The sequence below is a fragment of the Tympanuchus pallidicinctus genome, unplaced genomic scaffold, assembly GCF_026119805.1.
Source record: "Tympanuchus pallidicinctus isolate F22 unplaced genomic scaffold, pur_lepc_1.0 scaffold17, whole genome shotgun sequence".
In the NCBI taxonomy this organism is placed as follows: Eukaryota; Metazoa; Chordata; class Aves; order Galliformes; family Phasianidae; genus Tympanuchus; species Tympanuchus pallidicinctus.
This window is the reverse complement of record NW_026294690.1, coordinates 4,280,415-4,297,455: the sequence shown is the minus strand read 5'-3', so window position 1 is coordinate 4,297,455 and position 17,041 is coordinate 4,280,415. Positions and strand designations below refer to the sequence as shown.

The 17,041-nt window shown below is 38.2% G+C and overlaps 1 protein-coding gene across 2 annotated transcripts in view; it reads left to right on the top strand.

Moving 5' to 3' along the window:
• VGLL4 (vestigial like family member 4) overlaps positions 1-17,041 on the top strand; it is a 79,926-nt gene that overhangs the window by 31,837 nt on the left and 31,048 nt on the right. Inside the window, exon 1 of one of the 2 annotated variants that reach the window (XM_052678353.1) lies at positions 2,586-3,067. The exons of the other annotated variant lie outside the window; for it this stretch is intronic. Within the exon in view, the coding sequence (XP_052534313.1) occupies positions 2,986-3,067 (82 nt within the window). The 5' untranslated portion in view covers positions 2,586-2,985. Of the gene's footprint in view, positions 1-2,585; positions 3,068-17,041 lie in introns of those variants that run through there. 2 annotated transcript variants of the gene reach the window in all.

Here is a 17,041-nt window from a genome sequence, read left to right as displayed (position 1 = left end):
TGTAACTGTGGTAGCAAGTATCAATGTACGGAAAAAGAAGTAAGAACTATCCTGGGGTGGTGTTAGTAACTATGTATGTCACATCTAACCTGCTGAAGCATTGATTGATTTCAGCTCAGTGAAAGGTATCTCCAACTGGTGAAGTGTGTGATGAATGGCAGTTTGAATAGAGTAATTGACAATTCTGTGCTTTTGAGAATGGACTCAGTGCTTTACAGGAAACCTGTTGGTAGTTAAGGCTAACGCCTGCTGAACTTTTGGTTTTGCAATGCTTGAGATACGCTTATGTTTATATTTTTTTCTTCCCTATTCTTTCATCAGGTGTTCTTTTATTTTCAATATTTTGTTTGAGAAATTCATAAAACTTCCAGTGTTTGGTACCAGTTCACTGTTAGTTAACATGAAGCACCTTAAGTTCTTTCTATGAAAATTGACAAGTGTTAATCATAGCATTTACTGAAGCAGTTTATACAGAATGATCATTATTGTCTAAAAACTTGCAGACCGGTGGTACTGATATAATCAGTAGGAATTCCTTATTAGTTTATGGATAATGATACAGAGCAGTTAGTGATTTATAGGCAATATACAACACTATTTTTCCAAGTGATTTGAAGAAAAAGTTATATCTGAATATAGAGGGGAATTTACACTGGACTTTGAACTACGTTGTCCTTATATAGCTAAAACAATATGTGCAGACCACTGCCCTAAAGTTTGGAATATTACTTTCCTTCATCATCTCCAGTTCCTGTAAAACTTTTAAGTATTTTAAACTGGAAAAATCAATTTTCTTATCTTTTCTAAGGATCCATAAAATGTTGCTAATGATGCAAATTCAGCGATGAGGTCAATATTAAAAACTATACATAGCACTAATATTTTCCACAAAAGTTTTGGAATGCTTAGATAAGGAACTTGCATTTCATGCTGAAGAAACTTGTTTCTTTTTGCTAACATTGTAGGTATAGATTTTTGTCTCAGTTTGTAACTTCAAACACTAACACTTCTCTCCATGCCCTTATTAATTGATAGTCTGTACCACTGATGTGCAAAGCTTGGAATTTTGTACATGCACAACATGATCTGCTACTTAAAACTTCTGACCCCATACTTGAAAATGATAATGTTCTTCATTAAAATCATTTCTCTTACTAGAAAGCACTGTGTATTACTTTGGTCTGCAGATGTGTGATGGCAACTTAAGCAGTATCAAGTCCTGTGAGGCAAAAAAAAAACCCAACAGCAACCCTTCTATTAAATGCTATCTGAGAAATGTATTGTTACTTCAGCATTGAGCTTTTCCACTGTGTTAGTCTTAAAGATTAACAATGCTTCTAATAAGGAGAGTGCCTTTTTTTTTGCATATAAATAATCAATAAAAAACTTCCAGACCTTCATCTTCTCAATAATGCAGATTTTCTTTTTGAAGGACATCCTCCTTCAAATGAAGAATGTAGGTAGATAGCTCCCAGGACTGTTTCTCATGTTTGAAGGAAGGAGAAACCTCATTTGAGTTCTGGAGAATCTTCCTTGGAGATACATTTCTTACTCCTATTAGTAGTAACTTCACTTGAATTGCCAAGTCTCCCTGAAATAGCCATAGTGTTCAAGTAGTACTTTTCAAAATGCTGTGCTGAAGTGCTTCTGTAAAGCACTAACAAAGCAGAGGAATTCCTAAAGTTTGTTATTGATTCTCACTGACTGTGTGCTCTCTTGTATACCATTAAAATTCTCCTTCCCAGGAAGACAGGGAAGAATTACCGTCCAATTCAAAGAGGAGAGAGAGACAGAAGCAAGATTAGGGCTCCATTAGCCTTTTTGTTTGTCTTAGATTGGAATTTATTTCTTTATTTCTGTCAAATCAGCCTTCAGGTGTTGATTAGCCACAGGAAGTGCAAGCTGATGCCTGCTAGGTTAGCACATGCTTGCCTCCATGCAGATGTTCTGCCCTCCCTGAATGAGTCACGCACATCTGTGCAAGCAGCGCCAGCCTTTGTGGTCAAGGTTAGAACTGCAGAAGGGCTGACCGCATCCTGGGATGGGACCGAATCAAATGCAGTGACGTCCTGATTGAATGGCAGCAGTCTGTAAGCACACAGTACCCGTGCACACGGGTATGTCACGTTTCCCTAACCAGCTGCCTGTGTCAGACCACAGCTGCCGTTCTGCTCCGCCACTCTTACACAGCATTCTTTTTCACTGCAGCGGTACAGGGCAACGTCTGAGGCCACGCTGGGAAATAAGAGAGCTAACGAATGTGAGGAGATGGCCGCGCCGTGCAGTGGTGGTGCAGCAGTCAGGCTGCTGCCCACATGGAGGCCTCCCGGCAGCCGTGCCGCCCTGGCTTCTCGCTCGCGGTGGCAGCGCTGCTTCCTGTCGGGGTGGCTCTGACATGGCCCCTGCTGCACAGGCCCCTTCTGTGCATGCTCTCCACCTCCTCCTTCTCTTTCTTTCAAACACTCAGTGCATTTAGAGCCTGATCTTGTACAGAAAATATCCCTGACATTTGAAGAGCTCCAGGGATTCACTGAGCATGCTCAGTCCTCCCCGCCTGATAGAGAGAGGAAGCTGGTTTACATACGAGTCATACCAAGCATAGCCTGCATGTCAGTGCAGTTAACTTGCAGCGGGCTGTGAGGAGAACTAGTGTGTCTTTGTCCTAGGAAATTTCCCTTGTTTCTGTTTGCTTTTTTTTTTTTTTTTTTTTTTTTAAATTTGAAAAAAGACTTGAAAAGTTTTCAGACAGTTTTCTTTGTACCGAAGGACGCAATATACTTTTAGTTTGCAAAGTTTGGAAGGGAGCCTGTGTGTTTTAATCCCTCCAACTTTCCTTTAATATACTTTGTTTTGATTAGCGAAGGCTGGGCCTTGTGCTAGTGAAGTTTCGGGGGCCGGGAGCGTCCTCAACACCATTTGCCTGGCTTCCTTCCCCCTGAATCTGGGTGAAAGCAAACAAGCTGGTCTTTTTTGCTAGCCCGATAAATGCTATTTATGAAGATGGACCTGTTGAACTACCAATACTTGGACAAGATGAACAACAATATTGGCATTCTGTGCTACGAAGGTAATGCTTTCATTTCGCAAAGCTCTTTTGTCGGGTGTGTTTTATGTTGTTTGTAAGCATGGATTTTCCTCCTGAAAGGAGATTTCTACAGCTGGCTTTAAGATACCTTGCAGTACGGCTTTGTTTAAGGGAAGGACATTTTTTTTTTTTTTTTTTCTTTTCACATAATTTTCTTTTTCCTGTATTTTTTTTCTTGAAGATAACATTAATTGGATTTGTTTAAAGGACTGTGCTGCTTCTGTGACTGCTGTGCATGTGGGTAATGTTGGTAAAGGAAATTGTTTGTAAAAAGGGTGTAGGTATTAATTTACATTTCTGCTTGTAATCCTACCTAGCAGTTAGGCACCGCCACTTTTAGGGGGAGATGCTTTTATACAGTGTAGCTCGAAATAATTTTTACATCGACTCGGCAGTTGGGTCGCGAACAATGAAGAGTTTGAGCGCACAGCCATGGGGCTCACAGAGGCGCCGTGCTGCAGAGCACAGAGTAGCCCATTGTTTGACTTCTCATTTCCTGCACAGCTCAGAGAAAGCCCTGGCTGCGAGATGCCTCCCCCTCCTCCATGGCGCACACCCCTCCTTTCTCAAGAACCACCCCACGCTCCCGTCCCCTGTGGAAAGAATTACACAACTAGTTGGAAAATGTAATTTTTTCTCTCTGCTGGACTCTGAATTTTACCTATGCTGTTTCCAGCTAATGTAGGTTGGCATTTGCTCTTCATTTTGTAAGCATTAATAGTTCTGTTTTGAAGTTGCCTGAGGTAATAGAGTAAAATAAGTTTCTTAATCTTAGTGGAGTTTTATCTACGTGCAGTTTGAAGAAGTGGTTATGGCTTGGCTTTGACTGGAAAGAAAGGCACCACAGAGCTAATTCGGCTTGGCAATAGAACTGTTTTTGCTGTAGCCACACACAAGCCTTGCAGAAATCTTTCTTCTGATTCAGCAGGAACATTTTCCATGTTCATTTGGAAAATAAACTTGCTGTAGTTGTTAGGGAAGAAACAATAAGGAATACACGTAGGAATAGAAAATAGGAATAGACCTATTCATAAGTTCAAAAAAAAGGACTAGGCCAGAAGTCAGAGGGCTGAGCTTCTCTTTGGAAAATAACATCTTTTCTACCATTAAATCAGAATGGACACATTTCTTTCCTTTGGGAAATGGAGGAGTTCCCTATAGAACTGTTAATATTTGATTCTTTTGTTGTTGTTGTTCTTTCTTTTTCTTTCCTGCTCAAATATGGAAATACTTGAATAAAGCTGTTTTAAAGAAGATTAAGCATTCATATCAGTACTGAGTAATCCAGAACTGAGATAGTGCAAGAATAGTTGAACTTTCAAGTTCTTTCCTACCTGTGTTTTCTTCATTATAGAGGACTAATGAAGAGAAGACAACTTGAAAGCTCCTTTGACTTTTCACTGTTCTCTATAGTAAGCAGTGCTTTCTTTGGAGGCCAGTGGCACTTCTGATGAAGACCATGAAGTTTGCTTAAAATTCTACTTAAGTACTTACTACACGTTCCTGAATGTTTTGCTGTCTAAAGCAGAAAAACTGTAGTTCTGGCTCACTAGTTCAATTCATTAGAATTATGCCTAATTTTAATGGGTGATTCTTTCCAGATCCCTTTTTCCACCCTTTTCTCCATTAATTGTTATTTGAATAGATCTTAGGTTTAGAAGTTAAAAGCTTCTCAGAGTACTCTACTGTAACAGTCTTTGTTTAGCTTAAACATCTGTTGCTATTTTCCTTATTATGGAAGTTAACATTTTTAACACTAAAGTAAACACACAAAAAATGAGAAGAAAAAAAAAAAGCAAAAATTCAGTGGTGTTTATAGTGAGGTGTTTATATCCCAGTGGTTTAAAAAGTATAAACAGTCATTGACAACATCTGCACTGAACTGTAAGGGTGTTTTAGAGATGCCTACAGATCTTCTTCTGCCATAGTATTTATTTTGTAAGAGTTGTATCAGCTGTGATGGATCATGTCTTTTCAAGGACACTGCTGTAGTAGTAAATATATTGAGAGTAAAATGCCCTTTCAGACTCAATTAGGATTTACTGAAGGTCGTACCTGAACTACTTATTAGTAGATGTCTTCCTAAAAAGTACTTTTGCTGATGTAGACACAAATATTTTGTGAAAATAGGTTTGAAATTTCAGTAGAAAGAATTATATGTCTTATCTGGGTTCATATTATATATATATAAACCTATATCCTACAGGAAAGAAGTGAGATGACTTCCTTATTCCTGTAGATCCTCTCCTGAAGTTCTTGCTGTTCTTTATTGGGAGATTTTGTTTGCTGGTGAAATGTACCATTGTTGTTTTATAATGTTTACTCTATTTTAAACTTCCACCTCCAATCACAAGCCACTGGAACTATGTGCCATTGATTTGTAGCTGTAGCTCATATGTAAGAGATGCTCTGATGTTTAAGAAATGGGAAAAGTTCTTCCATTCTGTGCCCTTGACAGTTCTTTAGTTCAACATGGAATAGAAGTGCATAGTTTGCATAGCATGGGGAGTCGTCCTTGTTTTTGCCCAGCAAGAATTATAGATAGCAATATGTAGTCTGCAAGTTTTAGGCTACTGAGTTAATGTCAGCATTTGGTTAGTCGTCTTTGACTGGTAGGTTCAAGCAACCTCAGATTTGTCTTAATTTCATTCCATTCGTAAGAAACAGTGTCACAATCACACTCCAAAGAGTATGAAGCCATTTATTCACAGAGTACCATTCATTTCGTAAAACGTATTTCTCATTTTGCCTTACTCAGTGGAGGTTTACAGGAAGAAGGCATAATGATGACTAATATAGATGGGATCTGCTTTATGGACAGAACATTGGCTTTTTGTGAGTTGGGGGAAAAATGGCAGATCTAGAAATTCTGCTGTTAACCCCAAAGAAGGGGTTGACGTTTCTCTAGGAGCACTTTGTACTCCTAGCTGGAGTTGACAGTTTTTTGAAACATAAGATATATTTTTAAGTTTATTTATAATGTATGGTCAAACACTGGCACATGTTGTCCAGAGAGTTTGTGCAATCTTTCTGTGAAGATAATTCGCAGCCCTCAGCAACCCGTCCTAGTTGACCCTGGTTTTGTGCAGGAGGTTTGGACTTGATGATCTCCAGACATGACTTCCAGCCTGAGCTCTCTTTGATTCTGTAATATGATGGAAGACTTTGCACATGTGTGTAATTAAGACAATTCCAGCCAGCATAAAAATTATAACCAAGGATGAGGTGAGAGTTTTTGAATAGGAGTTCATAACATAGAACCACAGAGTATGTCATTTCCTTTCCTCCGGGTGGTTAGTTCCATGCTGCTAACTTGTGTCCTTTTGAGCATTCTCTCAATATTATTATGAATTTTAAGCTTCTCATGATGCTTTGTGATAAAATCTTATTTCTAAGTGATGCTTTTGGAGGAAAACCTCAATTTTAATGACATGACCTTTTTAACAAGTTGCATTAAAAAAAAAAAAAAGTGAACTTTTGAGTTTTCACCAGTGAAAGCTAAAATTCTAAATGAGACTGTTTAGTTTTCAGTGATTGAAAAGTGATAATACTATTAGCATTTCAAGCAACTTACTGTAATTGTGCAGTAGAAAGGAAGAAATAATTATAGAGGCTTGTTGACTCAGCATCTCGATACTGATTTTTAGTGGGAATACATCTGCCATCCTCCAAAACATTTGCTGCCAGTTGCCAGCAATGGCCAGCTTAATGAGTAGTGCTTTCAGATCACTGTTTTCCTCCTAATGAGCTTAGAGACATCAGAAAACTCTTGGGAGACTGTTGTCCTCGCTGAGGTGAAGAGGCCATGAAACAGAGCCATTCTGTACCACTCTGGCATTCCCAGTGCTTCATATCGAATAACAAGCACTTGATCTGGGCATGTATTCAGAGGTAGAACATCTGTATCTTGTTTTGCAATGGAAACTCACTTAACTTTAGCTTAATATTCTTTCTCTGAAAGCCTTGTGTGTGAGGTAATGGCAAGAGGGCTTTGGGTTAAACAAAAACAAATCACAGGTGATTGTGCTCTTTGACTAATCCAGGGGCACTGCAGCCAGTTCTGGCTCCCTGTTTCAAATAAGACTATGTATGAGAAGGTGCAGTCTCCAAGTAAAAGATTTGTTTCGTTTTGTTTATCTAAGGGACTGTACAGATGGTTGTATGTTGGAAGGCAGATTTCTGTCTTCCTTCCTCTCTCGCGTTTTCAAATGCTTTGTGTTATTACTGCATTCTCAAGGCTTGAATGGCTGTGCTGGGAAAGGTATAAAGAAATGCAATAAGATGCTAAGAAATCCCCCAGGCATGTTATGAGACTTGGAGCACTTGAAATAGTTATACAGGGTTCTCTGGACAGTCCAGAAGACTGGAGTTTTTTAATGAAGAAAATTGGATCCAGATTTATTAAAAGAAAAACAAAACAAAACAAAACAAAAAAAAACAACAAAAAAAAAAAAAACAAAAAAAACCTCAAACCCACCCCTTTCTGGTTTCAGGACAGCTTACATTAGTTAGTGGCATATTACATAATTATTTCTTTGACTTCCTGTAACAGTGAAGCATTCGTTGGCTACAATATTGAATTTGCACAGCTATGTATTGTCTTAGGGCACTGCAAGCCATTTTGGATATATGTACATCTCCCCAGAAGGGCCAGTGTAGATGTTTGATGCCTAGTGTGGAGCCTGAAATGGTTTCTGCTAGCTTAATTTGCTTCTTAATGAAATATAACCTGCTTTCTTAAGTTCTAAAGAATAGTTTCCATCAGTTTTCTTTGCTGACCTTGCATTTTACCCTGGTATTGTAACATCAGTTTCTGCTATTAACTCCAAAGTTTGGTTTAGTTTCTAAATATATAAAATTACTTTAACACTATCCTTCTGTTAAGAATTAGTGAAACAATAAATGGACTAGAAATCTCTCTCATAATGGTTTTGTTTTGTTTTATGGGTGTTTTTTTTTTTTTTTTTTTTTTTTTTCTGGTAATCAAGTGTTAAATTTCTGTTCAAAGTCACGTAAATTAAGATGCACCTACCAACTGTCCCTGGTTTAGGGAACATCCTGTGAGATTGGTGGTTTTGGTTGTTTTTTTTTTTGTTTTGTTTTTTGTTTTTGTTTTTTTCAGTGTCTTTTATCTTTAGGAAAAACCAAAAAGCTCTGACTTAACAGTTGGGCTTTTCTTACTCATTTCCTCCTAACATGAAGCTGGTAATATCCTATTCAGTACTGACATATAAATTCAGTTTATTTTCCTCGTTCAGCAAAGGCAAGATAGATGTAGGTTGTATTTAAGCATTTTTTTTCCCTGGGATTCTATTGTTTTCCTTATCCTTGATGCTAGTTCAGCGTGTATACTGATAATCCAAACAAGGAAATCAGGAAACCAAATAATAGCTTTATCCCCTTATCCCACAACTTTCAAGCAGCTAAGATAGGCAGCTCATACCTTTTTTTTTTTCTTTTTTTTTTTCTTTCTGAGATAAAAGGTAGTGAAATTTGTAGCTATAAGTTGAATTCTCTGTTAATGAGCAATTTGCTTAAAGGCTGTAACTTGTTATTCACAAGTCAAATTTGTTACAGTGCCAGGTCTCTTTGGATATAAATCCAGGCATTTCAGGAGACACTGAAAAAGCTTAAATTGCTCCAGAGTTTGAACAACGCACTGTATTGTATGGAGAACTGTTAGAGAAAAACTAAAAGCTTAAACAACAGTCTTCATTGTGTGGCATCTAAAATTATGAATGAAAAAAGTTCATCCATATGTATTGGTTTTGCCTTTTTTTAAATCTCTGATTTGCATAAAAATAGTTGTCTATTAATTTCTTCTTAGAATTAATACAGATGGGCTTTTATATTTGATTTTGGCTGAATAGACTACACAGTTTTAACATGCTGCATGCAGACAGGGTGCCAGGCTATTTAGCCAAGTTGTTTACACTAACAGTAATCCAGCAGGACAGAGCCTGTAATTCTTCACTGATAATAGCACAAGGTAATGATGAATACAAGTTTATGGAGGAGTGTTTACAAAAATTGTATTATACTTTTTCTAGTGTTAAAGAATCATGAGTGCAGTTGTTTTTAGTATTTGTTTAAAGCCAGCCTATTTTTTCATCGTCATGCAGTCTGTATCATCTGCCTCAAAATTACTTTGCAGTTCTGCATGGGATGATTGCTGGACACACAAAGAGTCATTGTTTCCTTTCCCTTTCAGTAAAAGCCATGCACTTTGAAAGATAATTGACTGTGTGATAAAGTGCTGCTAGATGTTGTATAAGCACTAGGCCAAGATGGTGCGTGCAGTCACACATACACACCACAAGTGCCGTGATGTGGCTTTTATTTCCTGCAGGCAGTTTTCGCTTGGTGCTACATCTAACAGTTTTTTAAAGAAAGAGCCAATGTTCTCATGCCTGTTGCTGCAAATTGGTGTAATGGTGTGTGTAGCTTGGTGTGGTGGCATGTATTTTGTCATAGAATCATTAAAGTTGGAAAAGACCAGTAAGATCATCTAGCTCAACCAGCAACTTATCACCACTATGGCCACCAAACCACATCCATCTACCCTTTTCCTTCCAGGAACAGTGACTCCACCACTTCCCTGGGCAGCCTGTTCCAATGCCTTTCAACTCTTTCGGAGAATAAATTTTTCCTAATACTCAACCTGAACCTCCCTGGCCTTGGTGTGAAGGAAAGAGGCCATAGATCAACTAGCATTAAGTGCAATCTTGAACAGGCAATTAAGGTCTTAATTAGGGTTATCTCTGTCAACTTGTCAAGTTCATGTTACAGATGGATGGGATTAGATAAATTTTATTTTTAACATTGGTAATAGTTTGTCACTGATTCTAAGATGAGACAAGCTTGAAGCATTCTGTTTGTTAGAAAAAACCCCCGTACAGAATTTTCTGTTACAGCCTGGGTGAAGTCAAAGCAATTATGTTCCTGAGGCCACAACAGTACAGATTCTAGATAAAGAAAAGTTGTCCAGAAACTTTAATGAGTTGATGAGTCTTCATTGGAGATATCAAGATATCTCATTTTAATAGGAGTTTAGCTCCTGAAAATCTTGTGGTAAAGAGTAATATGAGCAGGCAAGGGGGAAAAGTGGGAAATCAATTTTAGAATATTTGCTCTACCTCAATTTTATGGCACTATTTGGCATTGGATTTTTTAAATTAATTCCAGTTTATTTTTATCTGGCTTTTAACTTTGTCATTTGCTAGTATTAAAAAAGAACCTGTTAAACATATTTCATGATGAAGTGCAGCTGTTCCCTCCAGAAATTTTATGTGACACTGCCTAATTTGTATCTGAAGAACAAGAACATCCACAGTGTAGTAGGCAGTGATTGTGGTAGATAATATTCAGGATAAAGTTGATACAGCTTTTGTGATAGAGAAGGGGAAAAGTTACTCTTTTGCCATAAGCAAAAGTCACCATAAGGTGACTCCTGTTTTTTCAAGATGCTTATTGTTACAAGAGCCTATCTTTGATTATTTTAAAACGTTCTTTTTCACTCCTCATCACTATGGAATATTCCTTGTCAACTGTGAGAATCGAGCACTGTAGTGTGTAACTTTCCTCCTATTCTTCCAAACATTGCTAGCGTGTTCCAGGAAATATTGCTGCTCTCCCAGGAAAAGTTTGGAACTAGTTGTGTTTAAAAAGCAGTAGTTCTTCCTGGAAACCCATTTGACAAGGCAGGCATGGAAACCACTGACCATTGTACTTCCCAGGTTTACGAGGCTTAACATTTATTCTTCAGCATGCAAAAATAGACTTTTTGGTCTTTAAACGTGAACTGTTCTTAGAAGTAAGAGAAGCTGAGTGGATCAGTGTTTTTGCCCACCAGCACAGAAATGGCATTGCAGTAGCGGAGGACGAGGCCATATTGAAATTTTGTTTCATTTAAGTAGAAATCACAGAACCACAGATTGGTGTTGGGCTCCGTAGTTACCATCTGCTAAGTGCCCAGCACAACAATCCTTTGCGTGATAACAGTGAGAATAGGAGCTGCTAAGCTGTTGGAGCTTTTTAAATGGCTGATGTGTTTTTGGGAATAAGTGTCTATTCATATTAAAATGTCACTAGTGCACTCTGGTTGGTTTTAGAGATGATACTGTGACTTCTCATTTTGTTATCTAATTCTTAATGTTCAGGATATCTCACTTCTGAAAGTAGATGTAGACATTTTTTAAAATAAGCAGATTGTGACACTTTTAAGGCACATCCTTTCAGAAAAGGATTGTTTCTTGGTTCCAGATTACTCAGTTGGAATTGCCTTCTGTGTGCCATATTCCTAATTGCAATTATGTGCCCATACGGAGAAAATTAGAGTTGTCTAGTCAAAAGGAAACTATTTCTATGAATCTAAATTAGCTAGGAGGACCAGTAAATACCACACAAGAGCTGGCCAAGTAAAATAAGGCTATTTAGTTGTTCTCTTTATATTCTTTGGAAAGCAATCTGTTCAAAAGCAGAAGCCTTGCAAAAACTACTCTTAGTGTATGTATATATATATCTAAAAAGAGTTGACATAACTATGACACCTCCTTTGTTGTGGTTTTATACAGAAAGCATTAAATGGAGATGGGGTAAGGGAAGTGCAGTGTGACTCATATAGGACAAGTTCAAACTCAGCCAGTTTCTTGGATTTAGTATAAATATTTATGGCATTGAAGGGGATTTTTTTTAAAAAATGTGCTTCCTTGTGCTCTAGATCTTTTAGATGTCCTCCACAGACATCTGGTGTGCATTGCTGCTTGTTTAACCCCCACCCTTCAGTTTTCATGCTGTGGCATCTCAGAGAGCTATCGCAGTCACTCTGTGGTCGGCATAAATTAAATCTCATACAGCCAGCTGGGAGAATGCTGACGTGCGGACTTTTCCTGCTGAATGCTCTAAAACTGGTGGCTGCAGTTAAAGAGGTGAACACTTGGCTCTTGTCTTGCTGTAGGCATCATACTGAGCTATTTACCAAAGGTGTCAAAAATAGGAATTCCAGCATTAGCAGTGATGCTTACTGATTCTTGACTCATTTCTGTCCTTAAGAAAAAGCTTCTATTATCAGTGTTTTTTGTAACAAATTTGGCTTATCAATTAAAAATAAATAAAGTTCTCTTCCTTTCAAAAGTACTTAATTTAATACTGAAGACTAATTTCTAAGACTGTAGCTGCTTAGATGTACAGTATACTGGCTTTAAAAGCTAATCTGTAGTTATACTGAGGGTTGTTTTTTAATAGTACAGTAAATTCAGCAGTACGCTATTTGGTTTCAAGTTTTTCCTAATGAATCCTTGTAGAAGCAGCATGATAACAAACATTATAATACTCACTGTAATGTATTGTCATTTTTTCTTTTAATCCTCCGAAGGAGCCAAGTTCAACCTTCAGCTAGCCCATGAAACAGTGAGTGTTGTCCTTATTTACAGGGTGAAGGGTAAGAGTTGATTGACTGTGGTTGGTTTAATTCACATAAGTGAAGGATAAAGCTGACAGCAACATTCACAGTGCCTTGACTGTCATACTTTGCCATAACTGCTAAACCTTGTGTTAGTTTGTTAGTAATCTTACGGTGCTTTTAGTAGCTTTCTTTTGATGTGCAGAAAAAAAAAGATGTATTTAGTTTGTCAGCCAAACAGAAAATTTCAGATCTTGGAGTGTTCATCTGTAGACGAGATGTTTGTTTTCTGATCAGCAGGCATGGAGAGAACTGGAGATTTGATGCTAAAATCTGCTGTGACTGTGGTCTGTCTATCGGGATGGACCCCATCTAAAGTGAGGTGATGGAAGCTGCTTCAGATAAGGAATTGGGTCTTCTTACCTGTTACAATAGTGAGCTCACACAGACCATGGTGTGGGGATAGAGATTTTTTAAGTTCCTCTCTGTGAGCCACAGGACCTGTTCTTTACGTTTGAGCCCTGTTGAGGTGCATAAAAGGAATGTGTCCACTGATCCTGGCAGTTTCATATTCTCTTCACAAGGTGAGCTAGGGTAAGAAACTTAATGAGGGATACTCACACTAAGATACTGAGAAATTTAAATTCTGGATCTGGTGGAGCTAGCATCATACGTATGATGGGGTGCAGACCTAACAGCTGACAGTCTTGTTACCTTCAGTTTATCAGCCCCTCTGTGTGTTTTTTTTCTGATGTTTTGTCAGGAATTAATTGTCTTCTGCAGCTTGAAATAAACAAACAAGGAGCCTGGAGTGATGTTAATCAAAAGAGAGACTCAGCTAAAGACAAGGGCTGCTCCAAAAGCAAGGCCTCTGATTTTATGATGCTGGCCCACACCATCAGAGGCGAATGTTGGCGTGATGGCAGTAGAGGCGGAACCTTCCTGCCCCTGTTCCATGACATCTTCTTACCATGAGACAGATGCAGCAGAGGGGCAGTCTGACAAACTGGCATCTGACGTGGAAGATGACTGTTGAAAAATAATGTTCTGTAGCTGAGAATACGCTTTGTCAGATAGCATTACTGTGCTCTTTGTATATGTTGTAATTTGTGTGGAATTGAATGGAAGGCATTACTTTCAGAGTGACCTATGTACACTTAGGGAGAGGAAGATGAAGCCCTAAATATAGGTATTTGAGAAGTAGATTGTAACTTCAGTACTTGCCATCCATTCCAGTCTCATGATTATAAAGATAACTTAAAAAACATGAATTTGTGCTTGTGTCCCACTGCTCCAAGCATCCTGGAATACCTGAACAACTGAGTCTTCTAGGGGAAGAACTGTTTTCAAGCTGTGGTACTAATGTTACCTAAAATGTTTTTGTGGAGCAATTCATTTTGGTGGAGTTTTGTTTCTTTGGTTTTTTTTTCGTTGTTGTTTTTGTTTTTTTCCACAATGAATTACTTACCTTAGTTACATGTCCTGGACACATGCTTACAAGCAATGTCAGAAGATTAAAAGTATTTTAAAATTAATCTTTCTCCCTAATAGTGAACCGTGTGGATTTGTTTCATTTGGAGGGCTACCCTTTAAGAAAGAATAGTAATAGGTGGGATTTTGTATGAATGTTTCTTTATACCAGCTTTACTGCCTTCAGAGAAATTATATGGCATCCTTTCTTCTCCATCGTATGAGTCGCTCTGCTCTCCAGGCTCCTCTAGAAGATGAAGCGTTTGCAAGTTTTCAGTCAGTAAAGCACTGCCTGTGAGCCACATTTGAGTAAAACTATTGCATTATGTCTCGGAATAACACAAAGCCAGTGAGTTGAAGATCTATAATATTCAGCATTATGGTGAATTTAAATCCCTTGTCTTCTACAGGTAGACACTAGCTGTGGCATAGCTCAGCCTACTGAGCAACTCCCACGACTTACAGTACAACTTTGAGCACAGGCAATTGGCAAACTGATATCTTCCTCTTTTTTTTTTTTTTTCTTAGCATGTCAGAAAGCTGTATCTTATTTTTTTTTTTTTTTTATCCCAACGGCTCCTGTAGTTTGCAGTTGGATTCAGAGTGCTTAACTGCCCTGTCCAGTTGTCATTCCTTTCTTTCCCTTTGTAGAAGGGATTTTGGAGTCCATTTTGAAAGACAAAGGGATTTTGTTCCACACAGTGGGTTCTTTGTGGAGATGGGTTGGAATTGTTCTGAAACTGTAGATTACAGTGTGCAGTATTCCATCCAGCTTGTTTGAAGGGGCTCTGTGTTCCCTGAATATGCGAGCCTGTTTCAGACAGACTGCAATAACATAGCAGAATACCAAAACTGAAATCTTAGTTTCTCGCACTAAGGATGTCACATTAGTTAGGAAGAGATCATCATGTTGGTGACCATGAGGGCAGAAGCACCCTTAGTCATGCGTCTGTCCATGCATATGTGAATAAGGCATCCCCTCCAGACCCATCTCCTGTCCTGTGGCAGGAGCAGCTTCTGGCATTTGCTTGTTTGGCCGTGTGCCATATGAGAAAAATGCAGTTGCCAAGACTTCTTTGATTTTTATGGTCTTGTTTTGTTTTGTTTTGTTTCCATTCCAAGGTCACTTGTATGCTACAAATGGGAATCCAGTCTGGGAACTTATCACTTTGAGGGAGTTGCACACAAGCAGTGACCTTGCTTTTCTCCAAATCTTTTCTGGAGAGAGCCACCCATGCATGATGCATACCTTTTATTAACATATCTTGAATGTATTTGCTCTTATGTTTTTATTGTATAGATACGACATTTATGTTCTCGTTCTCATGTTACTACCTTCCAGTTAGCAAAAGAGAACATGAGACAATGTGTTTGGAGTATGCTTAAAGTCTCACAGTGTACCTAGAGAGTATTATCTACTCTTCAATTTTAATAAATGGGATGTATGTTTATATTTTTTACTTCTGCTTAACAGCTTTTGTCTCAAATATTCATGAGAGAAACAGTGTATGATTTACTGGATTTAATATGCCCATGTTACAAGTAAATATCCCTAAATTTATGCCTGAAAGATGTTTTCTGTAGAAGATGTGTGTCAGTCAGATGACTGTGTTTATATCCATAAGAGATACTCAGTAGTCTGGAGTTCAATTTTTGTTACAAGATTGTGTCCATCTTAGCATTGCTAAGGAGTTTTGTGAAAACCAAAGTGCTCTATCTGTTGAGAAACCATATCAAATTCTTGTATTCTGTTCTGAAATATATTCAGTCAATCAATATATTTTAAGAAGGGCAGAATGGTTGGAAAGCTTATATGCACAATGCCCAAGAAAAAAGAATTGTTAGGCAGAATCTATATGTATAGGTCTACCTGAGAGCAGTGCCTCCTATTTATTTCCATGGAGATTACAACAAATACAACGAGCACAGTAACACTATCAGACAAAGTAAATTCTCAGCTTCAAAACACAATTGTCAACATAGTCATCACCATTAGTTCTACATTTTTACCAGCAATAAAGAAGAGGGCTGCATCTGTCTCATGGTAACAAAATGTCATGGAATACTGGAGGGAAGTTTCCACCTCTACTACCATCCCACCATCATCTGCCTCTGATGTTGTGGGCCAACATCGTAAAATAGGAGGCATCGCTTTTGGAGCAGCCCTCCTCGCTTTGCCGAGTCTGAAAAATGCTGAGCAAACTGTTTTGCTTCAGACCTGAGTATGTAATAGCTGTCTGTTAGCAGAGGCAGTATCTAGGAAAATAAAAGATGTGCACTGGGGTGGGAGGTTAACAAATGTTTTCTGTCTTCGTAAGAGGAGTTATTTAAATCTTTCTTTGTCTTTCTTTGCCAGTGTGTGCAAATGCATTGCTACGAGATATAATTTAGCATGTTGAAATACTGCTTAAGTATCTGATCTAACTTTTTTTTTTTCTGTTGTGATCTTGCTGTGACTTAAATTTGCATTTGAAATAGATGGCAGATCTTTTAGCTGTGATTGTTTCTGCTGAAAGACAGGCTAGTCTTTGATCTGTTTAGCATTCCTGTCTTTTATATTATACAATAAGTCATTGAGCTGAGTGACGAAAGAAAGAACACCTCGATCTGGAAGTTAACCATTATATTGGCAAGCAGCATCTCCAACGTGCTGATATACAGTTCTATTTCATTCACAATTTTTTACTGACAGTGTTTTACATTTCTCTTTTATTAAAATCATACTTGAACACTGACTAAAGTGTTTCTATCAGGCAGCTTTTAAAATCTGCCTATCAAAAACGTGAGAGATGCCCTGTAACAGTTTTTCAAACAAATTAAATGAAACTGAATTCTGCTGATCGGTTTACTATTTAAGCTTTGGATGGCAGTAGTTTTAATTACGTCATCTTGACTTGTTTTCTCTGTTAGGAATTGTGTCTGTCAGAATGGGCTGTGTTTCTCATGTTCTTAAGCGTACATGCCTCAGTAAGTGCTGCAGTGAGGGCACGCAGTGAAAATAGCTGTGTCCTACCTTGAGCCACCAAGGCTGGTGGGTTTGGACCTAGCCCAGCAGGGCTGACCTGGAATCATTAGATATAAACTCT